We start from the raw sequence: 24110 nt of genomic DNA on the forward strand, positions 1-24110 counted from the left end.
AGCCCTCACCTTCACCCGGTCACATGACCCTACAGTGGACTCTATGATACGACTACACAGCCCTCACCTTCACCCGGCCACATGACCCTACAGTGGACTCTATGATACAACTATACACAGCCCTCACCTTCACCCGGTCACATGACCCTACAGTGGACTCTATGATACGACTACACAGCCCTCACCTCCACCCGGTCACATCACCCTACGGGGGACTCTATGATACGACTACACAGCCTTCACCTCCACCCGGCTACATGACCCTACAGTGGACTCTATGATATGACTACACAGCCCTCACCTTCACCCGGCCACATCACCCTATGGGGGAGGAGGGACTCCTTTTTCTATGGTCTATTCCTAACTGTATCTTTAAGTCTTATAGATTTTACTTATTGGTCTATCATAGGATTAGTCTGGGGTCATGTGGATCCAGGAATTTGTCCCATGGGCCGGCAAGCACATCCATAGACACACCCCCTTGCTGTCAGTCTGTTGCCCTTTATGTACCATACAGGGGTAAGTTATGTTTATTCAATATGTTTTTTTTTATATACTCACGGGTATTTTTATTTTTTTCTCCTCCTCTCCAATTTTTCACATATGAGGTGAGTTTTTGTATAAGATATTCCTACTTTTGACTGATTTGTATGGAATGTTTCCGTTGCTTTCTCCATAGTTTACCTCATCGTACCATCTACAACTTTATGTACCCAACAACAATAGCTGGTCCAGATGAAGCGGGGGATCCTGTGAAACGCGTAGACCTACCTAAGCACATGTCACAGTGATGGGATTGGCCCATTTTATTCACACAGTTCCTCCTAGATCTACTCGACTCTATATCAATGCTAATATTTGTAATAAAGATTGTTTTTTAATGAATAAAGTTTTGTTTCTTTGACTCCCTGAGGCTTATTTAAAGTGGTTGTAAACCCTTACAAACCACTTTGACCTACAGGTAAGCCTAGATTAAGGCTTACCTGTAGGTCCAAGAAATATCTCCTAAACCTATATGGTTTAGGAGATATTTGCCCGAAAACAGGCACCGCTGTCTACGGCGCATGCAGCGGCGCGCAGGCGCACTGAGCACGGCATTCTCAGAGACGGAGCGCATGCGCGCGTGTCGGCTCCCGTGCGCATGCGTGGGAGTGACGTCATCGCAGCTTCGCCGAATGACAGCGGCGGAGCCGCGAGACCCCACCAAGAAGATGGATGTGGCGGACTACAGGGGACAGCGGCGACTTCGCTGGCTCCTGTGTCAGGTAAGTGACACATAATGGACTACTATGCGATGCGATGCATAGTAGTCCATTATGCTTTGCTTTTGCAGGGAATGAAAGAGGCAGTAAACTCATCAGGGTTTACTTCCTCTTTAAAGCCCCAATTATGAGTTACATTGTATGCTTTGTTACAATGCGGGACGATGCCTTGGGGGGTCGTTATTTTAACCCCCCCCCTCTAATATTACTTGTTGAAAATTGATAAGATCTTCCATGATGTGCCGGAGATCAGATATCGCAGGATATCCAGGCAGAGTCTCACTCCTCTGTGTGTATTTCTGCCCCCCCCTCCCCTCCCCCAGCTGCTGCGACTGTAAATATATTCTTCACCGTCTCTGCCCTGACAGCTAGAAAATCCAAACGCAGCGCATTCTTGTGTGGAGGCGTATCTTCTGACTGAGGATCTGGAAGGCAGCCAATCACCTGGAGGGGGGAAGTCCCCTGCAGTCACTCTGGGCATTATCTCCCATCTGAGATCAGACAGTAAAGCCATGTGATATCAGTTCTGGGTGGAGTCTGGGGATCCCCCCCCCCCTTCTGCCAGTGTTAGCATCTCCCCACTGCACTGGCTCAATTCTGTGTAGCAGGGGATTAGGCTGGGGGGCAGTGAAAGCAGGGGGGGGTTGATATTGGGGTGGGGGGTAGTGAGATTCGGGCAGGGGTGCTGATATTTGGGGGGGTAGTGAGATTTGGACGGGGGGTTTTGATATTTGGGTGGGGGGGTAGTGAGATCCAGACGGGGGTTCTGATATTTGGATGAGGGGTAATGAGATATGGGGGTAGTACAGATGGTGTACCCCTCAGGGTTGTGTTCTGAGTATATGGGGGTAGTACAGGTGGTGTAGCCCTTTGGGTTGTGTCCCCGGTATATGGGGGTAGTACAGGTGGTGTACCCCTCAGGGTTGTGTTCTCGATATACGGAGGTAGTGCAGGTGGTGTAGCCATTTGGGTTGTGTCCCCGGTAAATTCGGGGTAGTACAGGTGGTGTACCCCTCAGGGTTGTGTTCTCGGTATATGAGGGTAGTACAGGTGGGGTAGCCCTTTGGGTTGTGTTCCCGGTATATGGGGTAGTACGGGGGGTGTACCCCTCAGGGTTATGTTCACAGTATATGGGGGTAGTACAGATGGTGTAGCCCTTTGGGTTGTGTCCCTGGTATATGGGGGTAGTACAGATGGTGTAACCCTCAGGGTTGTGTTTTGAGTATATGGGGGTAGTACAGGTGGTGTAGCCCTTTGAGTTGTGTCCCCGGTATATGGGGGTAGTACAGGTGGTGTACCCCTCAGGGTTGTGTTCTCGGTATACGGAGGTAGTGCAGGTGGTGTAGCCGTTTGGGTTGTGTCCCCGGTAAATTCGGGGTAGTACAGGTGGTGTACCCCTCAGGGTTGTGTTGTCAGTATATGGGGGTAGTACAGGTGGGGTAGCCCTTTGGGTTGTGTCCCCGGTATATGGGGTAGTACGGGGGGTGTACCCCTCAGGGTTGTGTTCACAGTATATGGGGGTAGTACAGATGGTGTAGCCCTTTGGGTTGTGTCCCTGGTATATGGGGGTAGTACAGGTGGTATACCCCTCAGGGTTGTGTTCCCTGGATATGGGGGTAGCACGGGTGGTGTAACCATCGGGGTTGTGTTCCCAGTATATGAGGAGTAGTATGGGCTGTGTACCCCTTGAGGTTGTGTTCCCGGTATATGAAGGGTAGTGTGGATGGTGTACCCTTCAGGGTTGTGTTTCTCGCTGTTCTGATCCTGGCTTCAGCTTCCTGTACTGAAGGATCCTGAACCTCCTGATCTTATATAGTTATATCGAGTTCAAGTCCCCCGAGCCTCCCATTCAGATATACACACTGATCAGCCATAACCTTATGACCACCTACCTACCTAGTATTGAGTAGATCCCCGTTTTGCTAAAACAGCCCAGACACGTCCAGGCATGGACTCCAAAGTGCCATCCACATGAATGGCAGAACCAAGGTGTCCCAGCAGAACATTGACCAAAGCCTCATACTGCCTTTTCCGACTTCTTGCCATACTGCATCCTGGTGCCATCTCTTCCCCAGGTAAGTGACCCACCCACACCCACCCTGTCATCCACGAGATGCAACAGAAAACGTGATTCATCCAGCCAGGCCACCTTTTCCATTGCTCTGTGGTCCAGTTCTGATGTTCACGTGACCATTGTAGGCACATTTGGCTGTGGACACAGGTCAACATGGCGGCCCTGACTAGTCTGTAGCTACACACCCCATACACAACTGCGATGGACATTATTTCTGCTTTCAACAAAACCCTATGAGATGGGGAACACATCTCCTTATCTACCAGGACTTGGTGGAATGTTGGTATGTCAGGAGGACACTCCACTCTGTGAATATACCATTTGAATGGAGTACTAATTTGAGGCGTGTATATACAATATTATTTAATATAAAAACACAATCTTCCCTTCAGTCCTACATTCTCTCTGATAATCAATGAATAACCCTTCCATTGCTGGTCTTCTCTCAGTAGGCTTCCTTTCCTTTCTGTGACAAGAGAACTAATAGATAGGATCCTTTATAGAGCCATCAGATGCTCGCGGTACCAGCCAGGGGAGCATGGAGTCCACATTGGAGGCCCAACCTTGTGGAATTGGGAGCCATCAGGCGCTGGGGTCATCAGCCAGGCCATATAGAGTCCACATTGGAGACCCAACCTTCTCGAATTGGGAGCCATCACACGCTGGTGTCATCATCCAGGCCATATAGAGTCCACATTGAAGGCCCAACCTTCTGGAATTGGGAGCCATCAGGTGCTGGGGTCATCAGCCAGGCCATATAGAGTCCACATTGGAGGCCCAACCTTCTCGAATTGGGAGCCATCACATGCTGGTGTCATCATCCAGGCCATATAGAGTCCACATTGGAGGCCCAACCTTCTGGAACAGAGAGCCATCCGATGCTGGTGTCATCAGCCAGGCTGTATAGAGTTCACAGTGGAGACCCAACCAGGATATAGAGTCATCAGCCGGGCAGTATGAAGTCCACATTGGAGACCCGGCCTTCCAGAATAGAGAGCCATCAGACATAGGAGTCACCGGTCAGTCTGTATAGAGCCCATAGTGGAGGCCCAACCTTCCAGGATATGGGGCCATCAGGATGCTGGTGTCATCAGCCAGACTGTATGGAGTCCACATTGGAGGCTCAACCTTCTGGAATATTCCACGATACAAAATGGTCATCCTGGAGGTGGCGTCAGTGGCAGATTTTCTCCGTCATCTCTCTCTGTAGAAAGAAAAGTCTCTGGAATTATTTGTATTTTCAGGGTTGGTGGGCAGAGAACATTCTAGAGCATTCTATTCTGGGAAGAGAAATGTATGGGATCAGATGAGTCCAATTCTCAGAAGATCCCAGAGGAACACCATATACTGGTTCTGACTGTCCAGAAACTTCCATGCTGGGGGGCGGCTGTACCTCTATAGTCAGAAAGTCCCATCAGAACTGAGGAACGTTGGGCCTTATTCCTCAGAGGTGTCCCTCAGGTCCCTATAGTGGGTGGTCCACATCTACCTTTGTTACCCATAGCAACTGATCAGTCCCTTTTATTCCTGTACTAGGGATTTATCTATGGGGACCTGAGCAGTCTGTATGTCAGTCCCTCGTACTCCTGTACTCGGGATTTGTCTATGGGGCCCCTGAGCAGTCTGTATGTCAGTCCCTCGTACTCCTGTACTCGGGATTTGTCTATGGGGCCCCTGAGCAGTCTATATGTCAGTCCCTCGTATTCCTGTACTCGGGATTTGTCTATGGGGTCCCTGAGCAGTCTGTATGTCAGTCCCTCATATTCCTGTACTAAAGATTTATCTCCGGGGGGCCCATAAGCGGTCTGTATGTCAGTCCCTCGTATTCCTCTACTGAGGATTTATCTCTGAGGACCCCTGAGTGGTCTGTGTGTCAGTCCCTTGTATTCCTGTACTCAGGATTTATCTATGGGGCCCCTGAGCAGTCTGTATGTCAGTCCCTCGTACTCCTGTACTCGGGATTTGTCTATGGGGCCCCTGAGCAGTCTATATGTCAGTCCCTCGTATTCCTGTACTCGGGATTTGTCTATGGGGACCTGAGCAGTCTGTATGTCAGTCCCTCGTACTCCTGTACTCGGGATTTGTCTATGGGGTCCCTGAGCAGTCTGTATGTCAGTCCCTCATATTCCTGTACTAAAGATTTATCTCCGGGGGGCCCATAAGCGGTCTGTATGTCAGTCCCTCGTATTCCTCTACTGAGGATTTATCTCCGAGGACCCCTGAGTGGTCTGTGTGTCAGTCCCTTGTATTCCTGTACTCAGGATTTATCTATGGGGCCCCTGAGCGGTCTGTATGTACTGAGGATTTATGGGGCCCCTAAGCGGTCTGTATGTACTGAGGATTTATGGGGCCCCTGAGCAGTCTGTATGTACTGGGGATTTATGGGGCCCCTGACTGTCCTGTACATACTCAGGATTTCTCCGTGGGGCCCCTGAGTGGCCTGTATGCACTATGGATTTATGGGGCCCCTGAGCGGTCTGTATGTACTGGGGATTTATGGGGCCCCTGAGTGTCCTGTACGTACTCAGGATTTCTCCGTGGGGCCCCTGAGTGGCCTGTATGTTGGGGGATGGGTTATTCAGGTTGGATTTCCCGGTGACACACGGGACATCTGATAAGTCGGCTGAGTCATGGTGTTATTGATAGTGAGGATGATGTAATCCCGTCCTGACACGCGGGCCCCGTGAGTGTGCGTGCCGCCCTTATTATTCACCAATCACACCTGTGTGGGGCCCGGAGCAGAGCGAGGTGAGTGACGACGTGTGGGTGATGATGAAATCTTTCAGGAGATGGAAACATGCAGAGAGTGCTGCACTGTGTACACACAATGTCACCCGTGTCCCCAGATCCACACATCACTGAATACATTCATAAACCAAGTGACTGAATTCATTCTCTCTTGAGAAAAAGAGGTTAAGGGGGGATATGATCACCATATATAAATACATAAGGGGGGATATGATCACCATATATAAATACATAAGGGGGATATGATCTCCATATATAAATACATAAGGGGGATATGATCTCCATGTATAAATACATAAGGGGGGATATGATCACCATATATAAATACATAAGGGGGGATATGATCACCATATATAAATACATAAGGGGATATGATCACCATATATAAATACATAAGGGGGGATATGATCACCATATATAAATACATAAGGGAGGGTATGATCACCATATATAAATACATAAGGGGGGATATGATCTCCATGTATAAATACATAAGGGGGGATATGATCTCCATGTATAAATACATAAGGGGGGATATGATCTCCATATATAAATACAAAAGGGGGATATGATCTCCGTGTATAAATACATAAGGGGGATATGATCACCATATATAAATACATAAGGGGGGATATGATCTCCATATATAAATACATAAGGGGGGATATGATCTCCATATATAAATACATAAGGGGGATATGATCTCCATGTATAAATACATAAGGGGGGATATGATCTCCATATATAAATACATAAGGGGGATATGATCTCCATGTATAAATACATAAGGGGGATATGATCTCCATGTATAAATACATAAGGGGGGATATGAGCTCCATGTATAAATACATAAGGGGGGATATGAGCTCCATGTATAAATACATAAGGGGGGATATGATCAACATGTATAAATACATAAGGGGGGATATGATCTCCATGTATAAATACATAAGGGGGGATATGAGCTCCATGTATAAATACATAAGGGGGGATATGATCAACATGTATAAATACATAAGGGGGGATATGATCTCCATGTATAAATACATAAGGGGGGGATATGATCTCCATGTATAAATACATAAGGGGGATATGATCTTCATGTATAAATACATAAGGGGGGATATGATCTCCATGTATAAATACATAAGGGGGGTATGATATCCATGTATAAATACATATAGGGGGATATGATCTCCATGTATAAATACATAAGGGGGGATATGATCTCCATGTATAAATATATAAGGGGGATATGATCTCCATGTATAAATACATAAGGGGGATATGATCTCCATGTATAAATATATAAGGGGGTATGATATCCATGTATAAATACATATAGGGGGATATGATATCCATGTATAAATATATAAGGGGGGGGATATGATATCCATGTATAAATGCATAAGGGGGGATATGATCTCCATGTATAGGATTAGCACTCCGTATTGTTTTCTTGTGATCTCATTAGTATATTATGGGGGTTTTCTGGGGTACTTTCACCATATATGAGATTGGGGAATATTATTTGTTTATGTTAAGTGATGATTTTTTCATACATATTTATAATTGTATTGCGCTGCACTTTAAGATATTAATATAATCTGATTGTACAATCCCCTTGTGTGAGTCTATGGCAGCCTTTCTCAACCTTCTCAGCACAGAGGAACCCTTGAAATAGTTCTCCGGTCTCGGGGAACCCCCTGCTAAAAATGAGAAATCTACAACTCCTGATACATTAGTGTGATGGTCAGTGGGATGAACGGTCCTTACACTTGTGGTCATTGGGAAGAATTACCTCCTTACAGAGAGCTAAAAAGATCAATGGTGTGAGTGGGAACTTATCTGAGAGGCAGAAATTGCCCAATGCTGAAGGAACCCCTACAACCTCTGGAGGAACCCCTACAACCTCTGGAGGAACCCTAGGATTCCACAGAACCCTGGTTGAAAATCACTGGTCTACGCAATCCTCAGTTGAAATCCAATCGGATTGGCCCTTTCACTACCTGGGAGATGTGAAGGAGATTGTCCAATCTGAAGGTAGACGTGTCCCACCATGCACCACAGTCCTCCATGGGAGGAGCTGCCACGTCAGATCTGCTGTCAGCGCGGTGGAATCGTCCTTGAGGCGGCACGACTTACCAGCGGCTCCAGCTCCCGGTGATCGATCAGGCTGAACTCGGTGATGAAATAGTAGAAGTGTTTGTAGCAGGTGTTGACGTGCGCCTCGGCTCCCACGCTGATAATGGCGTCGAAGTGATGGATGTAGACGTGGACGAAGACGCGGAAAAGTCGGGTCAGGATTTTCGTACACACCTGCTGGAAATTCTTCGGGAAAGGGACCCCTGTGAATGTGACCATGAAAGAGAAGACGTCAGTCCCCATAAATAAACTCATCATTGTGAAATGGAAGGAAAATGATAAATGGTTTTCCAAATAAATATGTGAAAAGTGTGGGTGAGGGGCATTTGTATGGCGCCCCCCGGAGTCAATACTTTGTAGAACCCCCTTTCTCTACAAGTCTTTTTGGGGATGTCTCTACCAGCTTTGCACATCTAGAGAGGACATTTCTGCCCATTCTTTTTTGAAAAATATCTCAAGCTCTGTCAGATTTGATGGAGAGCGTCTGTGATCAGCAATTTTCAAGTCTTGCCACAGATTCTCAATGGGATTTAGGTCTGGACTTTAACACATGAATATGCTTTGATCCAGAGTCCAGGGGTCTCCAAACTACGGCCCTCCAGTTTTTCAGGAACTACAATTCCCATCATGCCTTGTTATGTCTGTGAATGGCAGAGTTTTACAAAGCCTCGTGGGACATGTAGTTCCGCAACAGTTGGAGGGCCGTTTTTTTGGAGATCCCTAACCATTCCATTGTAGCTCTGGCTGGATGTTTCGGGTCGTTGTCCTGCTGGAAGGGGAACCTCCGCCCCGGTCTCAGGTCTTTTACAGACTCTAACAGGTTTTCTTCTAAGATTGTCCTGTATTTGTCTCCATCCATCTTCCCATCAACTCTGACCAGCTTCCCTGTCCCTGCTGAAGAAAAGCATCCCCACCACATGATGCTGCCACCACCATGTCTCACGGTGGGGATGGTGTGTTCAGGGGGATGGGCAGTGTTAGTTTTCTCCCACACACCTTCTTCCACATGTTTGCTGTGTCCCCCACATGGCTTCTCACAAACTACAAACAGGACTTCTCATGACTTTCTTTCTCCAATGTCTTTCTTCTTGTCACTCTTCCATAAAGGGCGGATTTGTGGAGAGACGACTAATAGTTGTCCTGTGGACAGATTCTCCCCCCTGAGCTGTGGATCTCTGCAGCTCCTCCAGAGTTACCATGGGCCTCTTGGCTCTTCTCTGATGAATGCTCTCCTTGCCCGGCCCGGTCAGTTTAGGTGGACGGCCGTGTCTTGGTAGGTTTTCACATCTGTGAGATGTTTAAAGCTTGGGATATTTGTTTATAACATAACCCTGCTTTAAACTTCTCCACAACTTTATCCCTGACCTGTCTGGTGTGTTCCTTGGCCTTCATGATGCTGTTTGTTCATGAAGAATCTCTAACAAACCTCTGAGTGCTTCACAGAACAGCTGTGTTTATATTGAGATTACATTACACACAGGTGGACTCTATTTACTAATTAGGCGACTTCTGAAGGCAAATGGTTGCACTAGATTTTAGTTAGGGGTATCAGAGTAAAGGGGGCTGAATACAAATGCCCCTCCCCCCACACTTTTCACATATTTATTTGTATCATTTATCATTTTGTCTTCCACTTCACAATTACCTTTTTGGTTGTAACATTACAAAATGTGGATCATTTCAACGGGTATGAATACTTTTTCAAGGCACTGTATATCTTGTGCAGGATAATCTCATTTTATCATTATTATTATACAGGTTTTATATAGTGCCAACAGCTTACAAAGTGAAGGCAGACAGTACAATTACAATACAGGAGGGTTAGGAGAGCCTTTCACCCGGGAGCTTACAATCTAATAGGGAGGTGGAAGTGATACAAAAGGTAATAACTGTGGGGGATGAGCTGAAGGAGAAAGTAAAAGTATAGTTGTTAGGTGGGGGCAAGATAGGCCTTTTAGGGATCACCTTAAAGTGTATAGAGTAGGAGATAGTCAGACAGATTGGGGTAGGGAGTTCCAGAGGATGGGAAAGGCTCTGGAGAAGTCCTGGAGGCGAACATGGGAGTTGTTATTAGTATTTTGAATTTTATTTGTTGGGTGAGCAAAAGCCAGTGGAGGGATTGACAGAGAGGGGTGGAGGACACTGAATGGAGGCCAGTGGAGGGATTGACAGAGAGGGGTGGAGGACACTGAATGGAGGCCAGTGGAGGGATTGGTAGAGAGGGGTGGAGGACACTGAATGGAGATCAGTGGAGGGATTGGTAGAGAGGGGTGGAGGACACTGAATGGAGGCCAGTGGAGGGATTGGTAGAGAGGGGTGGAGGACACTGAATGGAGGCCAGTGGAGGGATTGGTAGAGAGGGGTGGAGGACACTGAGTGGAGGCCAGTGGAGGGATCAGCAGAGAGGGGTGTGAAGGACACTAAATGGAAGCCAGTGGAGGGATTGGTAAGGAGGAGTGGAGGGACCAGCATAGAATGGTAGAGGACACTGAATGGAGGCCAGTGGAGGGATTGGTAGAGAGGATTGGAGGACACTGAGTGAGGCCAGTTGAGGGACCAGCATAGAATGGTGGAAGACACTGAATAGGGGCCAGTGGAGTGATCGACAGAAAGGGGTGAAGGACACTGAATAAAGGCCAGTTGCGGGATTGGTAGGGAGGGGTGGTGGACACTGAATGGAGGCCAATGGAGGAATCAGTAGAGAGGGGTGGTGGACACTGAATGGAGGCCAATGGAGGGATTGGTAGAGAGGGGTGGTGGACACTGAATGGAGGCCAGTGGAGGGATTGGTGGGGGATACTGAACGGTTGGTGGATGAGCCTGGCAGCAGCATTCATGATGGACTGAAGGGGGGAGCAGAACATGTAAAGGTAAGCCACTGAGGAGGGAGTTGTGGTAGTGAGAGATGACCAGGGAGTGGATTAGGAGCTTTGTGGTGTCATTGGTTAGGAAGAGTGTATTTTGGAGGTGTTGCAGAGTTTGAGGCGGAAGGATTTGGACAGTGATTGGATGTGAAAAAGAGAGTTTAGAGTCCAGTATAACACCTACTGTTGCACCCTGGCATGCGGGGGACAGACTCATTGTTGTCTCGTCAATATTAATTGCTGCAGAATGCAATGTGCACAGACATATTTCAACCTGACAGCTAATTGGAGGCTCCAGGGACTGCCAGACAGTTCAGTGTGTAGAAGCCTCTACACCGTCCCATCACCCCACCTGGTTCAGTGTCTAGCATCACCTACACCGTCCCATCACCCCACCATGTTCAGTGTGTAGCATCACCTACACCGTCCCATCACCCCACCTTGTTCAGTGTCTAGCATCACCTACACCGTCCCATCACCCCACCTTGTTCAGTGTCTAGCATCACCTACACCGTCCCATCACCCCACCATGTTCAGTGTGTAGCATCACATACACCGTCCCATCACCCCACCTTGTTCAGTGTCTAGCATCACCTACACCGTCCCATCACCCCACCTTGTTCAGTGTGTAGCATCACCTACACCGTCCCATCACCCCACCATGTTCAGTGTGTAGCATCACCTACACCGTCCCATCACCCCACCTTGTTCAGTGTGTAGCATCACCTACACCGTCCCATCACCCCACCATGTTCAGTGTGTAGCATCACCTACACCATCCCATCACCCCACCTGATTCAGTGTGTAGCAGCCTCTACACCGTCCCATCACCCCACCTGGTTCAGTGTGTAGCATCACCTACACCGTCCCATCACCCCACCTTGTTCAGTGTGTAGCAGCCTCTACACCGTCCCATCACCCCACCTGGTTCAGTGTGTAGCAGCCTCTACACCAGGGATATGCAATTAGTGGACCTCCAGCTGTTGCAAAACTACAAGTCCCATCATGCCTCTGCCTTTGGGTGTCCTGCTTGTGGTTGTCAGAGTCTTGCTAGGCCTCATGGGAATTGTAGTTCTGCAACAGCTGGAGGTCCGCTAATTGCATATCCCTGTTCTACACCGTCCCATCACCCCACCTGATTTAGTGTGTAGCAGCCTCTACACCAGCGATTCTCAACCAGGGTCCCTCCAGAGGTTGTAGGGGTTCCTTCAGCATTGGGCCATTTCTGCCTCTCAGATAAGTTCCCACTGACACCATTGATCTTTTTAGCTATCTGTAAGTAGGTTCTTCTTCCCAATGACCACAAGTGTGAGGACCGTTCATCCCACTGACCATCACACTATTGTATCATGAGTTGTAGATTTCCAATTTTTAGCAGGGGGTTCCCCCCCCCCCCCAAGACCAGAGAACTATGTCAAGGGCTCCTCTGTGTTGAAAAGATTGAGAAAGGCTGCTCTACACCATCCCATCACCCCACCGTGTTCAGTGTGTAGCATCACCTACACCATCCCATCACCCCACCTGGTTCAGTGTGTAGCAGCCTCTACACCGTCCCATCACCCCACCTTGTTCAGTGTGTAGCAGCCTCTACACCGTCCCATCACCCCGTCTGGTTCACATTGGGTTACACTACGCAGGACACTGTGAGCGCCACCATCGCACATCTGTGGGAGGAATATAGCCTGAGCTCTCCTTACCAGCTGTAGGAAATCTGCCCAGAAATGGAAAGTTCTCGCCTCTCGGGGATTGTCTAGGATTCCATATATGGGACTTGTTACTCTCCAAGCTGCAAAACCATTAATTGGATGCAGTTGTAGAATTGTCTTCCCATCAATACAATGGGAATATTAATATAATTTCTGCTACATAAATGTTGTATTTTAATAAATAACAAATGTTTTCCATTTGAGAACAATGAAGATTTTTTGCTGTATTGGATCCCCTTATAATGGACCAGCGGGAGCCTAGAGGACATCTGAGGAGACAGGACTGTCTGCCTATGGAAGGTCCTGAGCGACTGTCACTATCACAATGTCTGCTCGGGTTTTTCTCAGTAGAGGAGAAAGACTGATGAACATAACAATGATGATAAAGATGATGAAGATGGTTCTTCTGATGCTCCCTGTGAGAGGAGGTGTAACGTCCCATCCCCCGCCCCTCCCGATGATTGGCGGGATTTCCTCCCTCATGTACCAGAGTCCACAATAAGCAGAAAAGTCACTTCTATAAAGTGCACCACACGAGGGACGGGGCCCCTTTACCCATTAATGTCTGCCTTCAATCAGGGCCAGTATATGATGGTTCTGATTGGTTGTTCTGACTTATCTATAGAACAATGCTGCTCAGATTGTATTCCTTTTCTGGGCCATGGATAGGGTTGCCACCTTTTCTTCAAGTCAAACCCGAACACTTTAGCGGTGCACAGCAATTTTTTTTATAGTATAAACTATACATATATTTTGCTACTAAATAACATTTCTAATCATATGAAGTTAATAACAAGAGTTCCCTGTTACATCAGAGACCACAGAGTTCCTCTTTACATCTGAACTCGCAGAGTTCTCTTTCACTGTAAGCGGGGGGGGGGGGGGGGGCTCTGCAGACTCTGATGTAAGGGAGAACTCTAGGGACTCTGACATAAGGGATGCGCTGGGAACCCTGATCTAAGGGGGAACACTGAGAACTCTGATGTACGGAGAGGACTCTGATGTACGGGGAAAGGCTGTGGCCTCTGGTGTAAAGGGGAACTCTGATATAAAGGGTGCTCTGAGAACCCTGATTTGCCTTAGTGTACTTACTCAGAGGCAAGAGGGTGAAGGAGGGAGACTTCAATCACAGATAGATGGATGGTGAGATGGATGGTGAGCTCACTCACCTCTTGACAGTCAACACCTCTCATCCAGTTGGATCTGAGGCTGCTGGACTTCAAATTTCTGGCCCAAATTTCCCTTTTCTGAGGCCCAGTGCCAGGGATTGGAGTGTGGGGCAGATAAAGAGGGGTAGGGGTGGGAGGGAAAAGGTGCAGATCGAGCCCTCTCTCCTCTCCCTTCTGTATGTGTTTGGAGGGGGGGTTGTTAATGTTGGCTTTGGGGAGTGTGAAAGAAAGTAACAGACACTCTCAGCTTAGAAAACTGCAGCCAGCAAACCTGCTGGGAAGCCATAGGCCAGTCTAAATAATGTGTCCTGGTTGCAGACAGTCTGAAACCCGGACACATGATTCCAAACCCGAACTGTCCGGGTGAATCCTGGACAGGTGGCAACCCTAGCCATGTGCACTTTATATAATGCGTTGTTTGGCTGCAGCTCCTTTCATGGTCAGATACATAAAGTAAAACAGGCCATAGACAGAATGAGTTCAGCAGGAATTGTCCCATTTCCGATCTGTGTGCGCTCGTTTCAGAACTTGCTCATTTGACCAACTTCTGTTGAAGGGGCACGCTGGAAAACCTTTGTCTGCAGACCCCAATCCGTGTATTCTGAGAATCGCCCTCAGAATACAATGCCCCGGGGGGAGGATTCCATCATCCACTAGCTGATGGATAATAAATGACCTGCCAGCTTTAGAATAGGAGTCCCCCCCCCCCCCCCCCTTGTGCCAGTGTCCTCCCCAGCAGAAGAGATTGAGAACCTTCTCATCTCTCCTCCTCTTGCATGCTTTTCTGTTTAGCTACAGGAAGTGAGGAAAATACACAGTACTTCCAGGTATGGAGGAGCATGTGACTTACTCCCCTTCTCCCACATGACAAGGCTGGTGATTGGTCCAGAGCTGTCACATGGAGGTAAGGAGACAGTCTTTAGGCTTAAAGTGGAATTTCACTCTCTCAATCAACATTGACCATTATTAATCCTCATGCTGCTAATGTTAGTAATAGATAGGAAAGGGGATTAGATTTACTAATTTTATACTTTTTATATTTTTATTTTAGTGTCTTCCTGATTTCTGGCCTAGGCCAAAATGATGGCATACACCCCTGGAGTCTTCAAGGGAGGAGGGGCTTTCTTAGATAAGCACACCCTCCAGCCTGCATGCCTGAGCTAAGGGCAGATGGTTCACAGGAAGTAATTGCTACATGAATCATCTGCCCTTTCTCAAGAAGGCTGTGGATAGAAACCCTAGATGGATGGAGACATGGATCAATGGATGAAGGAGACATGGATGGGTGGAGTCATTGAAGGGTGGAGACATGGATGAATGGAGACATGGATGGGTGGAAATATGAATGGATGGAGACATGGATAGATGGATGGATGAAGGAGACATGGATGGATGGAGACAGAGACATAGATAGGTGGAGACATGGATGGATAAAGACATGAATGGATGGAGACATGGATGGATGGAGACATGGATGGATAAAGACATGGATGGATAAAGACATGGATGGATGTAGACATGGATAGGTGGAGACATGGATGGAGACAGAGACATAGATAGGTGGAGACATGAATGGAGAAGGACACATAGATAGGTGGAGACATGGATGGATAAAGACATGGATGGATGGAGACATGGATAGGTGGAGACATAGATGGGTGGAGACATGGATGGATGGAGACGGAGACATACATAAGTGGAGACATGGATGGATAAAGACATGGAGGGATGGAGACATTGATGGAGACAGAGACATGGATGGATGGAGACATGGATAGGTGGAGACATGGATGGGTGGAGACATGGAAAGGTGGAGACATGGATGGATAAAGACATGGATGGATGGAGACATGGATAGGTGGAGACATGGATGGATAAAGACATGGATGGATGGAAACATGGATAGGTGGAGACATGGATGGGTGGAGACATGGATGGAGATGGAGACATACATAAGTGGAGACATGGATGGATAAAGACATGGATGGGTGGAGACATGGATGGAGACAGAGACATGGATGGATTGAGACATGGATGGATGGAGACATGGATGGAGATAGAGACCTGGATGGGTGGAAACATGGATGGGTGGAGACCTGGATGGGTGGAAACATGGATGGAGACAGAGACCTGGATGGATGGAGACATGGGTGGATAGAGACATAGATGGATGGAGACATGGATGGAGATAGAGACCTGGATGGGTGGAGACATGGGTGGATAGAGACATAGATGGATGGAGACATGGATGGAGATAGAGACCTGGATGGGTGGAGACATGGGTGGATAGAGACATAGATGGATGGAGACATGGATGGAGATAGAGACCTGGATGGGTGGAGACATAGATGGGTGGAGACATGGATGGATGGAGACATGGATGGATGGAGACAGAGACCTGGATGGATGGAGACATAGATGGGTGGAGACATAGATGATGGAAACATGGATGGATAGAGACATGGATGGGTGGAGACATGGATGGAGACATGGATGGAGATAGAGACCTGGATAGATGGAGACATGGATAGATGGGGGAGTTTGCTTTGAATATGAATTTGTGTTTTTGGTTTGTTGAGCTTACATGCAGTATAACTCCACTTTAAACAGGGTTTCCTGTGCTCACTTTCAGGGGCTGATAGAAGTGTCTTCTGAGGAGAACAGAATTAAAGAGAACCTCCTACTCTATGGGCATATCTGAGATATTTTAGGCCCGTCGGTCTTTACTGGGCAAAGCAGAGGCTTCCCTGTCCACGAGAAGCTTGCATCGGAGGACGTGGCACAACATGGCCTCTGGTCACACTGATTTTTGGACCGGCTTTTATGATTCCTCGCAGCATGGAGAGAGGAGAAACGTGGGATCTGATTGGTTAAGTCGATTTTGTTTGCTCGTCTTCATAAATCATTCCCGTCTTTTTGCAGATTGGGATCAATGACCTTACTGGCAGCAGCGGAAACGTTCTCTGAGAGGTCTCCCTATCTGGCCAGGTCAGTATTTTCTGTGCTGTTACAAATTTTGTGTTCTGGTCCATGGAAAACATTTGTATATAAAGATTTGTGATTAATATTATTCTAAAAACTCTGTGGGGTCTTGGAGGGAGGGGGGGAGGGATATCAGTGTAGGCAGCGCTAATATGGGACAGCACAGAAGTGACTTCCCAGAGGCCTTATAGCAGATGGATCACAGAAAGGATGGTCGGCACTCAGGATAACAACGCGTTTCTACCTTCAGGCCCTAATCATGAATCATATCAACCTGACGGCCGAAATGCGTTTGGTTGTTTTACAACCTTTGTACATGCGTTTTCAATAAAGGAAGATTATTTTTTTTATGCTATTTTGAGTGCTGTTGACCATCCTTCCTGTGATCCATGTGTTATAAAGGTGTCAAAGCCCCAGAGTCTGAGCACCGGCGGAGCTTTTTTGCAAGTGCGCACACCCTGTTTCCACCATAAAATAGATGGTCTGCAGGAATGACCCCCTGTACATCAATATATTTCTCCATTACCCAATCATCACCTACCTGTTCTGGTTGGAAATATGTCTTCATTGTTGATCAGTGTTTCGATCCACTCCATCAGTGTGCTCATGTACAAAGGAGCTGACAGTTTTGTGGGCTTCTTCAATTTGTGCTCATCCTGCCACCTGTATTCATATCTGAGACCCCCAGACATGACCGGGCAGCTCCGCTCTGTGCAGAACTCAGACATGGTCCCATAGATCAGATTTATCCTATTGAAAAAATCCACAACATGAACAGCAATCCAGTCATTGATGCTCTCTCCAGGGGGGAGCTGAACCACAGTCTTCAGGTCAAGGCCCGACTTCAGGGAGGCTTGGGCCTTTTTATACAGTTCAAAGCGCTGAGTTCCTGGTTCAAACTTCTTCCTGGGGCGAAATGTTCGGTCTTTATTAAATACCTGGGTAAGGCATAGAGCCATGACTAGTGGTGGCGGCTACCATAAAGTCTGGGCCCAAAGTTCAGCAGAGACTCCGAGGGGTGGTGGCTCAGGAGGGACCGTGGGAGGTGATGGCTCTGGATTACAGGAGGAACTCTGGGGTGATGGCTCTGAAGGGATGGTGGGAGGTGGTGGCTCTTAAGAACAGGAGAAACAAGTCAGTGATGGTGGTTCTGGAGGGACCATGGAAGGTAATGGCTCTGGGTTAGGACAGCAGAGGCTGTGAGGAACAATGGTTCAGGGGGTCACGAGAGGCTGTGAGGAGTGATGGTTCAGGAGGTCACGAGAGGCTGTGAGGAGCGATGGTTCAGGAGGTCACGAGAGGCTGTGAGGAGCGATGGTTCAGGGGGTCACGAGAGGCTGTGAGGAGCGATGGTTCAGGGGGTCACGAGAGGCTGTGAGAAGCGATGGTTCAGGAGGTCACGAGAGGCTGTGAGGAGTGATGGTTCAGGAGGTCAGAAGAAGCAATGAGGAGCGATGGTTCAGGAGGTCAGAAGAAGCAATGAGGAGCGATGGTTCAGGAGGACAGGGGAGGCTGTGAGGAGTGATGGTTCAGGAGGACAGGGGAGGCTGTGAGGAGTGATGGTTCAGGAGGTCACGAGAGGCTGTGAGGAGCGATGGTTCAGGAGGTCAGAAGAAGCAATGAGGAGCGATGGTTCAAGAGGAGAGGGGAGGCTGTGGGTGGTAGAGGCTGTAGAGATCAGATTAATTGTTATTGAGGACAGAGGATGATATGGGAAACGATGGCTCTCAGAAACAGGCCAGGTAGGAAGATATTTCTCCTCATGATGAACGGTCCGGTCCGTCTTGTCCGGTATTTGTCCCGGTGCCGTACAGTTTGTGCCAAGGGGTGTCCTGATTCCTGAAAGAGAAGGAATGGAGGTTATACAGATTGTTATAGAAGGATTTCAGAGGCCATTTCTCTGCTCAGCAGAATATTCATCTCTCCCCACTTCTGCTTTGACCTTTATTGGTCACTTTCCCAAATCCTTCTCATGTCTTTCAGGGTCACCATACATGATACAATTTGACTATACAATCAACTTTAGATTCATCAGTCGATGTCATATGAGGACCTACCTAGTCTATTCAATCAGACGGACTCCTGCACATCATTCTTGTTGGTAGAGGAGATTGTACAATCACACGTGGTGTATGAAGGTGTGGCCAATGTGGGGGCCATCATGGTTACCCGTACAGGTGTTTTCCCTGTGCAGGCAGTCCCATTGAAATCTATTGGGATGCAGCAGCTGCACGACACATCGGTTTCTCTCATCCATGTGGGTGCGTGGGCCTGAACCCACCCAGCGACCCTGCTGCCTCCCAGGTACCAGAGATCTGCTCTCTCCACTAAAATCTATCTGAGGGGGACTTCCATTACTTGGGGGAGATTTCCTCATGTTTCCTGTTTTGTATAAGAGGCAGAAAGTGAAGAGAACCCCCCGCCCCCCCATGAAACCAATGCGGGTTCGATCTCAGATGCCTCCCTTGATCCCCCTGGTCAAAATGTTCCTAGAACTTTGCAGACCGGATCCTCCCAGACATTCCTCTCCATCAAAGGCTCATCCGTCACTGAGGGGTAGACATTACAGGAACATTCATGCCAAGGCAGAGGCAATGCAGGGCCGGGACAGACATTACAGGAACATACCTACCAAGGCAGAGGCAATGCAGGGCCGGGACAGACATTACAGGAACATACCTACCAAGGCAGAGGCAATGCAGGGCCGGGACAGACATTACAGGAACATACCTACCAAGGCAGAGGCAATGCAGGGCCGGGACAGACATTACAGGAACATACCTACCAAGGCAGAGGCAATGCAGGGCCGGGACAGACATTACAGGAACATTCCTACCAAGGCAGAAGCAATGCAGGGCCGGGACAGACATTGCAGGAACGTTCCTACCAAGGCAGAGGCAATGCAGGGCCGGGACAGACATTACAGGAACATATCTACCAAGGCAGAGGCAATGCAGGGCCGGGACAGACATTACAGGAACATACCTACCAAGGCAGAGGCAATGCAGGGCCGGGACAGACATTACAGGAACATATCTACCAAGGCAGAGGCAATGCAGGGCCGGGACAGACATTACAGGAACATACCTACCAAGGCAGAGGCAATGCAGGACCGGGACAGACATTGCAGGAACATACCTACCAAGGCAGAGGCAATGCAGGGCCGGGACAGAAATTGCAGGAACGTTCCTAAAAAGGTAGAGGCAATGCAGGGCCGGGACACAGCCTATGGGAAGAGCGGAGACCTTCCAGGATATCAGAGGAGGAGGAGGTGGAGAGTTCTGATACTGGAAGCACATCCAGCTGTTGTGTGTATTTGTATAGAGGGGAGAGGCCGCACTTCCCTCCGCTCACACCATTGTGTCTTGCAACCTGAGAAAACGTCACGTGGGAGCCATGAAGACCGAGCAACTGGATGTGAAGGTTCCTGAAACCATTTCTAATAATCCCAATATACATTGTGCATGTTAAGGCGGCTTCTCCATCTGAGCCAGCCATATGTCTGCCTGCGCCACTGCGAGGAGCACTTACTCCAAGGGGACACTATGAGGAGCACTGACCTTCAGAGGGCTACTGATAACAGCAGTTACCTCCAGAGGGATACCAGGAAGAGCACTACCTTCAGAGGTGCACTAAGAAGAGCACTTACCTCCAGGGGGATACCAAGAAGAACACTGACCTCCAGAGATACACTAAGAAGACACACTTACCTACAGAGGGACACTGAGTCCTTATCTCCATAGGGACATTGTGAAGAGCACCAACTCTTAGGGGACACTATGAGGAGCACTGACCTTCAGAGGGCTACTGATAACAACAGTTACCTCCAGAGGGATACCAAGAAGAGCACTGACCTTCAGAGGTACACTAAGAAGAGCACTTACCTCCACAGGGACACTGAGTCCTTATCTCCATAGGGACATTGTGAAGAGCACTAACCACAAGGGGAGACTGTGAGAAGCACTGACTCCAGACAGACACTTTGAAGAGCACTTACTCTATAAATCATGATGGCATCAGATGGGGGTTTCCATAGTGAGGTGACAATGGGAAAATCGTGGTAACTTCCCCTTTCTGAAGGAAATTTTTAAAAATTTCAGTTAAACCCCCAATGATGGGAAGTAATGGAGTGGAAGAGCCGAATGTATCCGTATTGTTACAGCTGTGCAGTGTGTGTAACCAAATACATGCTGGTAGCCAATCACAGCCAGCCATGGTATCTCACCAGGAAAGCATTGACATCAGACCTCTGTCCTCTGTCACATGACTCTGTAATGAAGCTCAGAACAGTCAATCATGAGTCCGCACAATGACCGACCAATGAGTGAAGAGCAGTCAGCAAAGGGATCTAACCATGTGCATGGGGGGGGGGGGTACAGGCATCAGTAATGGAGTGGTGAGGTCCTCTCGGTGGGTGCAGGCGTCAGTAATGGAGTGGTGAGGCCCTCTTGGGGGGGTGTTCAGGTGTCAGTAATGGAGTGGTGAGGTCCTCTCAGGGGGCGCAGGTGATAGTAATGGAGTGGTGAGGTCCTCTCGGGGGGTGCAGGGGTCAGTAATGGAGTGGTAAGGTCCTCTCGGGGGGTTCACTTATCAGTAATGAATTGGTGAGGTCCTCTTGGGGGTGTTGCAGGTGTCAGTAATGGAGTGGTGAGGTCCTCTTGGGGGTGGTACAGGTGTCAGTAATGGAGTGGTGAGGTCCTCTGGGGGGTGGTACAGGTGTCAGTAATGGAGTGGTGAGGTCCTCTGGGGGGTGGTACAGGTGTCAGTAATGGAGTGGTGAGGTCCTCTCGGGGGTGGTACAGGTGTCAGTAATGGAATGGTGAGGTCCTTTCGGGGGTGGTGCAGGTGTCAGTATTTGAGTGGTGAGGTCCTCTCGGGGGTGGTACAGGTGTCAGTAATGGAATGGTGAGGTCCTTTCGGGGGTGGTGCAGGTGTCAGTAATGGAGTGGTAAGGTCCTCTTGGAGGGTTCACTTATCAGTAATGAATTGGTGAGGTCCTCTTGGGGGTGGTGCAGGTGTCAGTAATGAAGTGGTGAGGTCCTCTCGGGGGGGGGGGGATGCAGGTGTCAGTAATGGAGTGGTGAGGTCCTCTCGGGTGGGGGTTCACTTGTCAGTAATGAAGTGGTGAGGTCCTCTCTGGGGGTTCAGGTGTCAGTAATGGAGTGGTGAGGTCCTCTTGGGGGGTTCACTTATCAGTAATGAATTGGTGAGGTCCTCTTGGGGGTGTTGCAGGTGTCAGTAATGAAGTGGTGAGGTCCTCTCGGGGGTGGTGCAGGTGTCAGTAATGGAGTGGTGAGGTCCTCTCAGGGGTGGTGCAGGTGTCAGTAATGGAGTGGTGAGGTCCTCTCAGGGGTGGTGCAGGTGTCAGTAATGGAGTGGTGTGACACTCTGGGGGGTGGTGTCTGTGCTGAAGGTATCGGCAGAGGTTCTGGTTTCTGGTGATATCACGTCTTTGGATTCCAGTATAAAATAGCAGAATATTGTTCATAGAGATGAGTGAATGCAGCTGTCTAAACAGAAAACCTCAACTCCCCCTCCTTCCTTTTATACCCCCCTCCTCTTATAACTCCCCCCCTCCTTTTATACCCCCATCTCCTATGACCCCCCCCCCCTTCATGTCACTGAGCGCTTTCCCCTGTCCTCCTGGCTGTCATACATGTCAGGCTCACCTCGGTGTCGCTCCGTCCTCGCTCACTCTTCTGCTCTGAAGTTCTCTTTAAACAAACTTAGAATTTTCCCTTTTAGTGACATCATATCCTGACCGCCCCCCCCCCCCCCCCCCAACTGCGCACAACATCCTGACCCCCCCCACCCTGCTGAACACAACATCCTGACTGCCTGCAGCTCTTCTTGTCAGAACTTGTATGAGGAGCCTGACAACCGGCCTATGCACCATCCTTCGAGCAGGCCGGGCTGGAGATCCTGGACACCATCATCTGAGAACACCCCCCAACTATGTAGAGTGAAGCTAGTCACCCCCCCTCCACCTACGTACAGTGAAGATAGTCACCCCCCCCCAACTATGTAGAGTGAAGATAGTCACCCCCTCCAACTATGTAGAGTGAAGATAGTCACCCCCTCCAACTATGTAGAGTGAAGATAGTCACCCCCCCTCCAACTACGTACAGTGCAGATAGTCACCCCCTCCAACTACGTAGAGTGAAGATAGTCACCCCCTCCAACTATGTAGAGTGAAGCTAGTCACCCCCCTCCAACTACGTAGAGTGAAGATAGTCACCCCCTCCAACTATGTAGAGTGAAGCTAGTCACCCCCCCTCCAACTACGTAGAGTGAAGATAGTCACCCCCTCCAACTATGTAGAGTGAAGCTAGTCACCCCCCTCCAACTACGTACAGTGAAGCTAGTCACCCCCCCTCCAACTACGTACAGTGAAGATAGTCACCCCCTCCAACTACATACAGTGCAGATAGTCACCCCCCCTCCAACTACGTAGAGTGAAGATAGTCACCCCCTCCAACTATGTAGAGTGAAGATAGTCACCCCCTCCAACTACGTAGAGTGAAGATAGTCACCCCCTCCAACTACGTACAGTGAAGCTAGTCACCCCCCCTCCAACTACGTACAGTGAAGATAGTCACCCCCTCCAACTACATACAGTGCAGATAGTCACCCCCCTCCAACTACGTAGAGTGAAGATAGTCACCCCCTCCAACTACGTAGAGTGAAGATAGTCACCCCCTCCAACTACGTAGAGTGAAGATAGTCACCCCCTCCAACTACGTAGAGTGAAGATAGTCACCCCCTCCAACTACGTACAGTGAAGCTAGTCACCCCCCCTCCAACTACGTACAGTGAAGATAGCCACCCCCTCCAACTACATACAGTGCAGATAGTCACCCCCCCTCCAACTACGTAGAGTGAAGATAGTCACCCCCTCCAACTACGTACAGTGAAGATAGTCACCCCTTCCAACTACGTACAGTGAAGATAGTCACCCCCTCCAACTACGTAGAGTGAAGATAGTCACCCCCTCCAACTACGTAGATTGAAGATAGTCACCCCCTCCAACTACGTAGAGTGAAGATAGTCACCCCCTCCAACTACGTACAGTGAAGATAGTCACCCCCTCCAACTACATACAGTGCAGATAGTCACCCCCCCTCCAACTACGTAGAGTGAAGATAGTCACCCCCTCCAAC

The 24110-nt window shown here is 48.8% G+C and overlaps 1 protein-coding gene across 4 annotated transcripts; it reads right to left on the minus strand.

Moving 5' to 3' along the window:
- Positions 1-3734: 3734 nt before the first annotated feature.
- Positions 3735-22727, minus strand: MOB3C (MOB kinase activator 3C). Of its 4 annotated transcripts, none has more exons than XM_077450722.1 (4): positions 22620-22727; positions 17492-18789; positions 8230-8432; positions 3735-4540 (listed from the first exon to the last, which is right to left on the minus strand). In XM_077450722.1, the coding sequence occupies exons 2-4, from the start codon at positions 17907-17909 to the stop codon at positions 4511-4513; spliced, it is 651 nt and encodes a 216-aa protein (XP_077306848.1). In that variant the 5' UTR covers positions 17910-18789; positions 22620-22727; the 3' UTR covers positions 3735-4510. The 4 variants fall into 4 exon arrangements, with proteins under 4 accessions (XP_077306848.1, XP_077306849.1, XP_077306850.1 ...); XM_077450723.1 differs by lacking the exon at positions 22620-22727 and adding an exon at positions 20093-20274; XM_077450724.1 differs by lacking the exon at positions 22620-22727 and adding an exon at positions 20089-20274.
- Between the last annotated feature and the right edge of the window lie 1383 nt (positions 22728-24110).

This window comes from Lithobates pipiens, unplaced genomic scaffold, assembly GCF_037356315.1.
Source record: "Lithobates pipiens isolate NorthernLeopardFrog02 unplaced genomic scaffold, aLitPip1_a1.2 Scaffold_23, whole genome shotgun sequence".
Lineage (NCBI taxonomy): Eukaryota > Metazoa > Chordata > Amphibia > Anura > Ranidae > Lithobates > Lithobates pipiens.